General features: G+C 45.3%; 3 protein-coding genes across 3 annotated transcripts; 1 reads left to right on the forward strand and 2 right to left on the reverse strand.

Moving 5' to 3' along the window:
* The first annotated feature begins 1104 nt into the window (after window positions 1–1104).
* On the forward strand, window positions 1105–3529 carry B0T23DRAFT_372988 (acetyl-CoA synthetase-like protein). Its single transcript, XM_062836770.1, has 5 exons — window positions 1105–1669; window positions 1775–2263; window positions 2344–2763; window positions 2843–3017; window positions 3094–3529. Exons 1-5 carry the CDS (start codon window positions 1418–1420, stop codon window positions 3423–3425), a joined length of 1668 nt encoding a protein of 555 aa, XP_062695169.1. The 5' UTR covers window positions 1105–1417; the 3' UTR covers window positions 3426–3529.
* On the reverse strand, window positions 3440–4856 carry B0T23DRAFT_68803 (ATP11 protein-domain-containing protein). Its single transcript, XM_062841648.1, has one exon. It carries the CDS (start codon window positions 4754–4756, stop codon window positions 3731–3733), a length of 1026 nt encoding a protein of 341 aa, XP_062695170.1. The 5' UTR covers window positions 4757–4856; the 3' UTR covers window positions 3440–3730.
* Window positions 4857–5841: 985 nt separating this feature from the next.
* On the reverse strand, window positions 5842–7418 carry B0T23DRAFT_68828 (cytochrome c peroxidase mitochondrial precursor). Its single transcript, XM_062841649.1, has 2 exons — window positions 6827–7418; window positions 5842–6770 (listed from the first exon to the last, which is right to left on the reverse strand). The coding sequence occupies exons 1-2, from the start codon at window positions 7314–7316 to the stop codon at window positions 6184–6186; spliced, it is 1077 nt and encodes a 358-aa protein (XP_062695171.1). The 5' UTR covers window positions 7317–7418; the 3' UTR covers window positions 5842–6183.
* Window positions 7419–12910: the final 5492 nt, after the last annotated feature.

Here is a 12910-nt window from a genome sequence, read left to right on the forward strand (position 1 = left end):
GAAGGAAAGATCCGGTGCGTTTTCCTGGGTACTTGTTTCATTCGCAGTCAGCGGTCTTCCTATGGTCCCAGCTACACTTTATCGGCCTGATGATATCGGTACTGAGCGGGCGGTTAGAGTTGCCATCTGGGTAACTTTGGACATGGTTGCCCAGTTGTGAAAGCCGACGATTACCCCTTGACGATGCCAAGCAATGTCTCGACAATGTCGCACCTTTTCTAAACTCCCTCTGATGCACCTACGCGAACGACTGCCTCATACCCCTGCGTTATGGGGGTGTTGTTGACCCCTTCGGTTGCGTTCCAGATTGCCTTGTAGGGTAGGATTGAACTGCTCCAGCTTGGACGTACATCTAAATAGTAAAGGGCAAAACCAAAGCCGATTCGAATCCGTCATGGTGCTCCCTGGTCTCTGGATTTTCTCATGGGATTGTTTGTAAGTAATCCCCTGGTCCCTCGTAGTTGACGGCGGTTGCCCAAACATTGATCAATCTGACCGAGAAACACGAACAAAGCAGGTTCCAGTCCATGACACCTGTTTTACTCGCGATCATCCCAGAAAGAGCATGATAGATTTCAGACAGACAGCTTTTCTATCGCATAGTTAATGATCATAGCGGATCACATAGATGAAGTGTAAGAGGGTAGTGGTGATGCAAGCGAGGAAAATGACAAAGTAATTAGGAGGAAGGATTGAGCCATGAGCCAAAACCTTGACGGAACGCGCTCCGATAAAAGAGGAACCCTGATCGATTGCCAGGCTGATTCAGTAGTGTATTTGCATTTGAACCACGTGTCGAACATCTAGACCACGAAAACGGAGGAGCCGGGTGATGTAGAGAAAGAAAGAAATAAGGAAAGAATCTTTGGGTGGAAATGCATTTCCGCCCATGCTGTCCGACGAGCCTCGGCACTTCATATCCAACCCCAACTTTACCCCAACTTCTCGGGGTTGCTAAATCCATCCAATAACCTCTTACTGCAAGAAGCCCGCTGATATCCGATTCGATAACATGGCATCTTGCTTGGAGCGACCAAATGCTCTACGAAAGAGGAAAGCATTTCAAAAATGTCAGATAGCCAGTCCGTAATATCCTACATACCTTTTTGATTTAGTCGACTGCAGCTTGGTTTCGCTATTGGTTCCCAAGCCCGGCCCGGCCACCCATCTATCCAGCTGCATCTATCTGAGTGAACCCAGCGGCAAGATCCGAATTCATTGTGCCTTTTTAAAATAGATCCATCCCTTCCTTTCTTGGGGAAATATCGATTGAGGTCCTTCCGTCTGATCTGAACCTTTCGACACCAAGCAAATAGCCACTTACACTCTTCTCCCTTTATTTGTAACAATTAAAGTGAAAACCTCATCTCGTCGTGTCGCCCCTCACTACCCATCAAGTCCCAGCTAGCCGATCACGATGCCTTTCAATTCACCCTTCAAGGATTTGGACATCCCCACTAACATTGACGTTTGGTCTCTCGTGTTTGACCAGCAGAATGTTCCCTTCCCGACCTCCAAGAGGGCGATGACATGCGCCGAAAACACCACGCTTTCGCACACATGGGACCATATAAAGGCGGCGTCTGTCGACTTTGGCAAAGGCATGAAGGATATTTGGCGTTGGAGGAAGGGTGAAGTTCTCGCCTTGTATACGCCAAATAGCATTGATGTAAGCCGTTGCCGGTACTCTATTTTCTTCCCTCGCGTCTAGGAAGAAAAGAAAAAGAAAGAGAAGGAAAAGAAGGCTTGCTAACATCAGCTCGCAACCGCCAAGACCCCAATCGTCACTCTCGGCGCCATCTGGGCCGGCGCCGTCGTCTCGCCCGCCAACCCGCTCTACACCGTCGAAGAACTCACCTTTCAACTCAAAGACTCGGGCGCCAAAGCTATCGTCACGCAAGCCCCCTTCCTCAAGACGGCTGTCGAAGCGGCAAAGAAGGCCGGCATCCCCAACGACCGCATCGTTCTGGTCGGCCAGCAGAGCGACCCTTCGGGAAAGTTCAAGCATTTCCGCAGTATCAGATGCGTTGACTTCCCCACCCGCTTCAGGAAGACCAAAATCAACCCGGAGAAGGACCTCGTTTTTTTAGTCTACAGCTCCGGCACGACGGGCTTGCCCAAGGGCGTGTGCTTGACGCATCTGAACGTTGTGTCCAACATCTTGCAGATGGCCGATGTTGATGGGCGATATTGGTCTGCGACTGGCGGGCTGGATGGTGAAGGTGATAAATTCTTGGGCGTGCTGCCGTTTTTCCACATCTATGTGAGTTCTCTCTCTCTCCGTCGAGTCTTGATCCCGAAAACCAAATTGGATCTAACCCAATGTAACAACAACTATTACAGGGTCTCACCTGCGCCCTGTTCATGTGTCTCTACCTTGGCTGGGAGATGTTCGTCGTCGAGCGCTTCGACCTGGAACAGGCCCTACAAACGATCCAAGACCAGCGCATCACCGCCTTCTACGTCTCTCCTCCGATCGTGCTGGCCTTCGGCAAGAGCCCGCTGGTGGACAAGTACGATCTCAGCACCCTTAAAGTCATGCACTCGGGCGCCGCACCGCTGACGAGCGAGCTCACCGAGGCCGTGTGGCAGCGTCTCAAGATCCCGGTCAAGCAAGGCTACGGGCTGAGCGAGTCCAGTCCCGTGGTGACTTGCCAGACTGTGGATGAGTGGGCCAAGTTCATGGGTTCTTGCGGCAAGATGATGCCGAATATGGAGGCGAAGCTGGTGGACGAGGAGGGCAGGGAGGTTGCCGATGGTGAGGTGTGTACTTTTGTCCTGACATACCTTTACTGATAAGATGACGTGAAATTAACCTGGTATAACTGACAATGTTGGATAGGTTGGCGAGCTGTGGATCAAGGGACCTAATGTGTTCAAGGGTTACTATAAGAATCCAGAGCGCACAAAGGAGGCCTTTTCAGAAGATGGCTACTTCAAGACCGGAGACATGTTCCACATCGATAAGCACGGCAACATGTACTGCGTGGATCGTCTCAAGGAATTGATCAAGTATAGTAAGTCGTTCCTTCTTCTCACCCGGTACGTGACCGAACAGACGTGGACTGATCACTGATTTTATTTTTCTCCCAGAGGGCTTCCCCGTCCCACCAGCCGAACTCGAAGGTCTCATCCTAGGCCACAGTGATGTAACGGATGTCTGCGTTATTGGTGTCGATGACCGCAGTCAGGCTACCGAAGTGCCTCGGGCGTACGTCGTTCTCAGGCCAGGCATCGAAGCCAGCGATAACAAGGCGCAGGAGATCATGGAATACGTCGCAAAGCAAGTTGCTCCTCATAAGAAGCTCCGCGGAGGTGTTCGATTTGTTGCAGAGGTGCCCAAGTCGCCTAGTGGAAAGATTCTTCGAAGGATGCTGAGAGACAAAGTGAAGCAGGAGGAGCGTGCTGCGGGATCAAAGCTCTAAAAAGGATGTAGTTGAGATATGTTTGTTGAGAAGATCGATTTTTGAGTACCGTACATATGTAGAATCTGCCCTGTCCTGGCTTCGGGTTGATGTAATGTCGATGCCTACGTGAAAGATATGTCAGTAGGTAGGTTTTTGTATACTGTACTGCCAACCCAGAGGCGGGTATCTGAAGCCTTCTATTCGTACCAGGAGGCGCACGCTCTTACAATGCGCTCACCCACAATATCATACACGATGGTACCTGAACACTTACAACGAACGGCCTGTTGCCCATTTACCGCACCATCCCATCCAACCATCATCTAACCCATTCTCTCCGCCTCCTCCATAAGCTTCTCCACGCTAAACCTCTGGTCACCACTTGCGAACCAATCCAACAGATTCCTGCGCTCGTTCGCCCTCTGCTGGCCCTGCTCACCACCAGTACCATCCCAACCGCCGTAGAACCTCTGAAGGCACATGAGCAACCACTGCGCATCCTCGGGCTTGACGCCTCTATCCTCCATGACCTGGCCCTGCATCAGCACGACGCCCTTGTCGACGCTAAAGTCCATGTAGTGCGTGACTGTCGTGTGCGGCTGCGCAAACTCGCCGCGGTTCTTGTACTCGGCCAGCTGCGTGAACAGCACCGTCGACGTCGCCGTCGCCGCGTCCCAGGTCCATTGCAGGAAATGGATCTCCGCGCCCTGTTCCGGGTGCGGCACAGGAAGCACGAACTGGGGGCGCGAGCGCGCCAGCGTGTCCATGGCTGAGTAGGTCTCTGACGGGATGACGGCGCACAGAGAGTGTGGATTGGTGGCGTAGCGCAGACGCCAGATGGCGGAGAGTTCCTTGATGGGTAAGTCGCGGGCCTTGGTCATATCGAGGATCTCGGATAGCGGTTTGATACCGGAGCCGGAGCCGGAGCCGGAGCCTGAATATACTGGTTTCTTCGGCGTTTCTGGCGTGGCATTGGAAGAAGGTTTGGCAGCTTCGGTTGTGGTTGTTGTGGTAGCATCCAACTCAGCAGCATCAGCAGCAGTGGGGGTAGCTGGAGCGGGAGCACCCGGTAGTTTAGTTGCAGCGTCGGTTTCCTTGCGCAGGCGCTCAATCTTGTCCTTGTATGCCTGTTTGAGAGCGTCGATATCAGGCAGGCCCTCCTCTTTGGCCTTGTTCTCCAACTTTTGGCGGTACTTCTCGATGACACTGCGCGGTTGCTGCGTCGTGGCGAGGAAGCGCACATCGTGAACTTGAGCCCATCGTCGTTGGTTGGAGGCGCGCAGCGTACGGACGTGAGAGCAAGGGTGTGCGAGATGCCGAAGCATGCCCGCAGTGCGAAGGGAGGCCATGGCGGTGGTTAATTCGCGGCAAATGGCAAGCTCTTTAGAGGAGTCTCGGTTCCGAGGTTCAGTTATAAGAGGAAAAGTTCACTGAAAAGTTGACGTCAAGTTAAAGCCGAAGATACTAGTATGTGACCCTAACCCTGGGATTTAGCTGCACCTTTCAGTGAAGCTGAGAGAATCACCACATAGGGCCATCACTCGCAATCAACTCAATCACGACGCCATGCTCGGGCGATACGCTGCCGCTGAGATGATCAACTGACTAGAGAAGTCAAATGGATACAACAGCTTTCCCAAACTTGACCTCCTTAGATAACCTCGCCCCCTTCATTCCCTCACTTGAGATGTAGGCCGTATGCAGTTTCTCCTAGGGTTCTAATTGTGCAGTGCACTTTCATTAGGGATAGTTGAGTTGACTCGCCTCGTGGAATCAGAAATCCAGAGGGGCCGTGATGTGAAGCGGTGCATAATGCTGTGCTTCACTAACTATCAAACCCCACAAGATTTTCAAAACCTCTCCCCACGCGTAAATCAAGGTATGCATACATACACTACATTATGGGGTTCCGGTAGGGCTGCGAGGCTGTGGGCTGCGAGTCAGGATTGCCAGGGTCCAAGTGGAAGATGGAGAATGCGGGGGAAGCTAATATGATTGCTTGGAATTGGACGGACCTCGTGTACGGGTTGTCGCTTGCCCAGGTCACCCATTCGTCACCATGGCCCACGATTTGCCTTCCCCGCTTCCTGTAGAGCCTGGGACCACAACGGGATGGTTTTCACCAATTGACTACCGATGAACCATCGACGGGACGATGGCGACTAGATCTGACCTATCCGTCCCCAAGGATCCAACCGATCGAGTCAACCTTGACTTTCAGCCCCTCCCCCCCCCTCTCTCCTCTCAAGCTGTATCGAAGGACACGTTGATATCTGAACTCAAGGATGACTTCAAAAAACAATCCTGTCGCTATTTGCGGCGCACCTTGATATGATTCTACTCCTCATCTCATTGAACAATTCACTCACAAATGGAGGATGAACGAAACGAGATCGCAAAAGAAAAAGGTATCGATATTAAGACACGAAATCTTGTCCTCGCTAACATCTAAAACACAAAACGCGCCTGTAAGTAACTCTCAAACCCATGAGGAAAAGGAAGTGAGTATGCCGAGATATGATATACACGAGGAGGTAGCTTGAAAGTCTATGCCCTTCCTCATCTGAACCCTCAACACTTTTTTCCAGAATCCTCTTTCTGCTGCAGGCTCATCATAACTGTTTCCCCATCCATCAAACATCTGGGCACGATCGTGATTGTATCGCTGACCCAATAATTCTTTCCAAGCGCTCCCCAAGACCAAGTCATGGTATGACTCGATTGCGCGTCTTCCTCTAGTCCGTCATGCTTGTGGCTAGGTGCTGGAAAAACTGACCTAAGCATTGACGGTCTTGAAGACCCAGCGCTCGGAGTTCTCGGCGAAAGGAACACCGAGCTCGAAGAGCTTGACAATGACATTGGAGAAGTCCTTGAAGAAGAGCTCGTTGTCGGCGGCGTACTTCTCCACCCATTGCTTGAACTTCTTGTCCTGGATGAGGGCCATATCGGCGGGGAGCATCATGAGGGACTTGGTCTTCTTGTCCTCGTACTGCTTGGGGCCGTTCCACTTCTTCCACTGCCACTTCTCGTCGAGGAGCAGCTTGTAATAATCGTTGGTCAGAACGGTGGGGGAGAAAGTCCAGGGGCCGTCAAAGCCGGAGCGATCTGCGTGGCAGCGGCCGAGAGCGTGAGCACCGGAAAGAGCAACGATCTCCTGATCGTTGAAGCCCATGCGGTAGAAGATGTTGCGGAGATGGTCCTGAGCCTGGGAGGCATCAGGAAGACGGCCATCGGGAGTGCAACCAGCAGCATCACGGTCCTGGCGACCTGGGCGGTAGGGGATCTGGGGGCCAAGCATCTCCTGGATGGCGCAAACACCGCCGAGGATCCAGAGATCGGAGTAGGTGATCCAAGGGAACTTGGCTGTTTAGGACGTCAGTAAGTTGAAATCCCACAATTCAAGAATGGTGGCAGCTTACCCTTGACAGGCTCGAGGAAGTCACGAGCAGCCTTCAGGCCGGCGTTGGCACCATGGTCAGACTCGGGAGCGAAGCGCATGGTAGCACCGTTGGAGCCACCAGTGCCGGTCTCCTTGTCATAGGTGCCGCTGGCGTGCCACGCGAGACGGACGAGGACGGGGCCGTAGCTGCCGTCGTCGTAGTCATCCTTCTCCTCGAGGCGAGAGGCAATCTCATTGTAAACGGCCTGGTAGTCGTCGAACTTGGGAGCGAAAACCTTGGGGGTGGCGGAAGCGCCGTCCTGGTTGAGATACCACAGACCGCCGGCACCGAGAGCACCGGCACCGATAGCCCAAGCCCAGATGTTGGAGCCACCGGACTTGGCAGGCTCAGAAGAGTAAAGACGACGACCACCCTGGCGGAAAGCAGCGCGGGGCGCGGCAGTGAGCGCAGGACGAGTCGAGGTGCGCAGAGCGCGGAGAGTGCGGGTGGCAGTGCGGGAGGCGGCCATCTATGCGGAAGGAGACCAGTTAGCATCATCGTCGCTCTCGATATTTATCATGGCGAGTCCCTCTATGTTGTTTAAGATGGGAAGAGATCGCGCATCACTTGGCGTCACCGAAGCTCGACAGTGTCCGAACTAGAAGCGACGAGCAGACGGCTGAGAACTGACGGGAACCAGGAGACCAACGTCTTGTGGAGGAAAGGTCACTTTGATGCGTACCTTCAAGTTGTTGATTCTCAAAAGTAGCGAGGACGATGAAGAGGAGGAAATTGGGAGAAGGATGAGAGCAGAGCAGCAGCGACTGACAACAACGAGGGGAAGAAAAAGAGGGAAAGGAAGGAAGCAAGGACGATATACACAGAGCACTAGTCTACATCTATCAAATCGGAGGATCAGGCAGGCGGGATCATGGTGCAATTGTATCCTTCGTCCTCTAGCTCGGCTGTTGCCCCGGAAAGACGAGGCCCGGGGCCACCCCGGTGGGGTTGTGGTCTCGACATGCCGCACGAGTTCCAGCGCAGCAAAACGACTGTGGAATCATATCGAAAAAAAATCAATCGCGTGCGCGTTGAGTGGCCAGTTCGCCTATGTCTCTTCCGGGGACCCCGTTCAGGCCGTTCCATCCCGTCTAGGCGCGGCTGTAGGCCATTTCTAAGCCCTTCCTACACCACTGTGGTTGCCATAGAATCCTAGGGGGGATTTGAGTCCCGTAGTTCCCCATTGGACCCCGAGAGGGAAACCCGCCGCAGACCCAACAATGCCGGCTATATCCCGGGGTTTGTCACCAGGTCTGAGCACACTCGAGACGACCAGAGGCGCAACTGCTGACTAACTGAGGACAGTGACATCGCAACGAAACAATTGTCAATGGCGTTTTAGAAGAACGTGCTCAAAAGCCAAGAGATATTGCGGAGCTATATCGGCGTCCGACACCGGTCTCGACAGTCACAGCTTACGTATGACTCTAGTCAACATAGATGGCAACCCTGTGACAGAATTTTGCCTTCGGACGAACGACGGTACCGTAGTGAAGTTGCGATGACTCTGACAGCAACGATTTATTACCTGGATACTGTGGTACAGATACCGTTGGTACCATGGCCAGAAATGGCGGACATTGTGCACCTGGCACATGTCGAAATCCAGCCGCGACGCTGTCTCCCGTCATAATTGGCCCCTGGGGCTCTTCCGGTTCGGTTGTCCTAAAACAAAACCCCTCCACAACTATTGTCCGCTGTAAAATGGGGTATTGGGGGCGCGATCAGTGCTTCTGGAAAAGCAAACCAACCCACTACACTACGGTGATTACCTCTACTTGTACAAGCACCCTATGCAACTTCATCTGGATGTAATGCAGAGAAATCTCGTGCGCGAAACATTTTACTATGTAAGTGCCTGCTAACTACTAATTGCAAGCCGTCTAGCCGGTCCGCAATACACACTTACAGCTAACAGTGGCCTGACAGAGAGTTCTGGCCCCCCCTGTCACCTCTTATCAAAGCTGTCACTGGCTGTCAGAACCCCTTATCGACTGCGTGGTAAAGAGTGGAGTCTCTTCCCCCTCCCCCACCTCAAATTGCAAAACTACCATGTAGTGTAGTGCAAGTCAAATGGCTTGGCGGGATTGCATAAACAGGGATACTGGTAACCCTGTAATTAGCGATTAGAGGTATAACGATATTCTGTCTATAACGTTCAGATTATGGGGAACAGTGCAGATTTGTATGGCAATAATATAGTAATAACGATCAACCTCTGATTTACGATTTAGATCAAGATTATTGCTGACTAATACACCAAAATCGTTATTTTTACAACCGTCTAACAGCTCCCGCCAGCTCCCAACATCTACTAATAGGAGTATTAACCCCTTAACAGCCGACACATTTTACCCTCTAGAAGTTAATATTAGCTAGCATACCCCGCCCAACCGTTTCGTCCCTCTTATTAATTTACTTAAATTACTATATTTTAAAATTATTTGTTTACTCTTACGATTAGAAACGAGCCCTCTTTTATATTAGATTTTAAAATTAATATTATACTTATTTAAAAAAATTACTATTATTACCCTATTAATAAACTTCAATATTAGAAGATTTGCGCGTTTATTTACGATAATCTTAAATATACTTAATGTAAGGTTATTGTATAGGCTATTAAAGAATTGGACTACCCCGTTAACCAATTTACTATATCCGAATCCCTAAAGCCTAAATTCGTTTATTTAAATAAGAAGGTATTTATAAGGGGTATTATTAGTATTTTTAAAATTTATTCAACGGACTTCCCTGTCCTTGAGAAGGCTTTATTTAAGTAGGTTATTCGAATAGAGAATAACTAATTTCCTATTTCTAGCGATATAATTAAAGAAGCGGCTAAATCTTTATAGTTTAAGATGTTTAATTTCCGGTTCCTTGTTGTACTCTTTTTTTTTAATAATTAGTTCGACGGATTTAAACGCTACTATTATATTAAAAAGTATAAGTAGTCCGGTAAAAGTAGATCGGCTAATATTGCGGGGTTCTAAGAGAGGATTGAGGAAATTAAAAAGTTAATTGAATAATATAGTTCTAATAATACGTATAATACTAATGAGATCATTCTCTTCTAATTAATGACTCCCAACATTATATTAGCTACTAAATTATAAGTAGAATTAAAAAAAAGAAGGAAAGAATTACTATACTCCCTTATATTAATATAACGGGTATATACAAATTTAATTTATAGGTTCTAGGTAATATAAAGAACCCTCGTTTATTCGGTAAAAATAGAAGGTTTATTAATAATTTCCCTATTGTATAGCGGAGTAATAAGAAGGTATAGATGATTACTCTAATATTTATAGAGTTTTGTTATAGGGTTAGCCTGTGTGCCTTATGCCTAGTGCCAGCGTACAGCAGCTTCCAAGACTGCCGTACGCTATTATTACCGCCGGCAAACCGACTATTACTAGCAGCTAATTAGTTAGAACGCTGCCCGCCGCGGGTTTGTTAGACCCGCCGGCGGTTACCTTCATAAGGCCAGCCTTCTAAACACTCGGCTACACTTCTCTTCCTTTCTCCTTCGTACAATTACGTATAATTACATTTACTACCTACCCTTTGCCCGTAATAATTAATAACACCTTTTAACTATTATATTTATAGCACAAATCTATTTTCTTTTATTATATTATTAATTCTCAATTAGCGCGCGTACAAAAATCGCCTCACTCGTCGAATCGCCGAATCTAATACCCTAAATACCGACAATCGTAAATTACAATAATTATAATTATAATTTCACTCCCTTTATTTAATAAATAAAGGTAAATACTCTTTATTTAAAAAATAAAAAACCGCTTCGTATAATTACCTTTCTTATATCTTACAATAAGAGCAGCGATTATACGTCCTTCTCTCCTATTAATAGTACTAATAATTTTATTAACCTTAGTACTCCTCCTAGGAATATACTATTTAATTTAAATAATATTTATAAAGTATTTAATAAAATTATTAGTATTACCAATATTGTAATTTATTAAGTTGCACTCGTTAAACTCCTTCCTTCAATAGTAATTAATAACCTTCTTATTGGTATTAGCAACGACGAGGAGAAGAAAACCATCCTTCGCGCCTACCTCGATACAACTAATATTATTACTTAAAACTCTACTTTCTAATTAATTATTACCCCGCTCGGTTACTTTTATTACAACAACCTTACTTAGTACGAAGATATTACTATCAATTTTAAACGTAGCGAAGATAAATTAAAGATTATTTGTAAAATAATTACTAAAGCCTAAAATAATTTTAATTAGAAGAACCTTAACTATTTCAATTTAATAATCGAATTTAACGACTTTTAAAAGAAATACAATAACCTCAACATAGATTACGCCGCCCTTAAATTTTATAATACTAATATCCGGTCCTTATTCAATAACTTTAATAAAATTATTAGTATTAATACTAGTAAAATATTATTTTTAAAGTAAATTATAGAAAATCCGCCGATCTTTACTAATAAGGAGAATATTAGTACGGCCCGCAAATACGAAATTTTTAAGGTATAGCATTTCTGTATTTTATCTTAATAGAAGTACGACCTTTTCTTTTATATTAATAAAGATATTAAAATTATTTATATTATTATACTATTAGGTCTTAAAATTTTATTTAATATTTAGAATAATTTAAATATTATTTAAAATAGAGGAAATATAGATTCTTAGTATTAAAAGACCGGTATCGAATTTATAGAGTATTTAATTATTTATTTCTAAAATATTAATTTAAAGATAAACGTTGGCTATCGTTTCGAAGAATTCTTTATAAAGAATATATTTTTTATAGAATTTAAGTTAGAACTTACTAATCTAATAAACCTCTACGACCTTAATAATTCTATAAAGGTTTACTACTTATATAATAAAATTAATAAGTACTTCCGCAATACCCTTATATATTACGACTTTCCTAAGGCCAACGATTTTAAAAAGTAGCTCGCAATCTACTATATTATCGTAAATAATCTAGAAGATACTAACCACCGCTATAAGATAAATACTCGTCTTTTCAATAATAACGCCCCCACCGCTTATAGAAGTTCCAATAATAATATTAATATAAGTAGTACCTCTAATTCCTATAATACTAATAATATCCCGGTTAATTAGGGTAGTAATAAAATAAATTTCGATACTATTAACTTTACTATTTTTATTTATAAAAATATTTTTAACTAGTATACCTATAATAGTAAATACTATTATTATAATAACAATAGTTATATTACTAGTAATTACCTTACTTTTATTAATTATAATACTTAGGGCCCCCAATACAATAAAAGTAAGAAGAATAAAAGTAAGGGCCGTAGTAAAGGCCGTTATAATAGAAAGGAAGTCCGCGGTATTAAGGCTACGCCCGTTACTACCCCCGCTACTCCCGCTATAACCCCCGCCGCCGCCGCTACTAGTAGCGAATATTATAATAAACTAAAAAATGCTTAACTTCTATACCTAATCGTATATAAAAGCCCTTCCGGTTATTATTATAAAAATAAATTTCAAACTCTTCGGAATTAGAAGGTTTAAAAAAGGTTAGAATATAATTATTAAATAATTCTACTTCCCTAAATTTAATACTCTTATTATTTTACATTATAACTAAATTATACAAAGATTATTATATTTCCCTTATTAATACTAGCTACTTTATATTTACTTTTATTAATTATTCTTTTATTATTAAATATAACCTTCCCCATTTCCGCCTCCGCTACGTAAAAAAATTTATCTTCGCTAATAAAATTATTAAAAATATTATTTTTAAAGGAGTAATAGCCAAGCTCCGTATCGGGTACTATAATAAAATAATTACCTTCTTAATTTATAATATCTCAAAGAAATACCCAGTTATTCTAAATTTCCCGTAAATATAATATTATAAGCCTAAGATCGACTACGATTAAAGCGGAATATATTTTACTAATTTTATTTATAAAGGCCGCTACCTACCTATTAATTTTACTAAAAATTAATTAACAGCCCCGAAAATTCTTACTAACCGAATCTCAATCGCGGTTATCTATAGTAGGACTATTCC

This window comes from Neurospora hispaniola (genome assembly GCF_033458365.1).
Source record: "Neurospora hispaniola strain FGSC 10403 chromosome Unknown B0T23scaffold_2, whole genome shotgun sequence".
NCBI classification, from domain to species: domain Eukaryota; kingdom Fungi; phylum Ascomycota; class Sordariomycetes; order Sordariales; family Sordariaceae; genus Neurospora; species Neurospora hispaniola.

Excerpts from the sequence above, each read along its gene's own strand:
- B0T23DRAFT_372988 (XM_062836770.1), top strand. The coding sequence starts at position 1,418 with ATGCCTTTCAATTCACCCTTCAAGGATTTGGACATCCCCACTAACATT. Across the intron at positions 2,764-2,842 it reads GGGAGGTTGCCGATGGTGAG|GTTGGCGAGCTGTGGATCAA; the intron begins GTGTGTACTTTT and ends AATGTTGGATAG. Across the intron at positions 3,018-3,093 it reads CAAGGAATTGATCAAGTATA|AGGGCTTCCCCGTCCCACCA; the intron begins GTAAGTCGTTCC and ends TTTTTCTCCCAG.
- B0T23DRAFT_68803 (XM_062841648.1), bottom strand. The coding sequence starts at position 4,756 with ATGGCCTCCCTTCGCACTGCGGGCATGCTTCGGCATCTCGCACACCCT.
- B0T23DRAFT_68828 (XM_062841649.1), bottom strand. The coding sequence starts at position 7,316 with ATGGCCGCCTCCCGCACTGCCACCCGCACTCTCCGCGCTCTGCGCACC. Across the intron at positions 6,771-6,826 it reads CTTCCTCGAGCCTGTCAAGG|CCAAGTTCCCTTGGATCACC; the intron begins GTAAGCTGCCAC and ends CGTCCTAAACAG.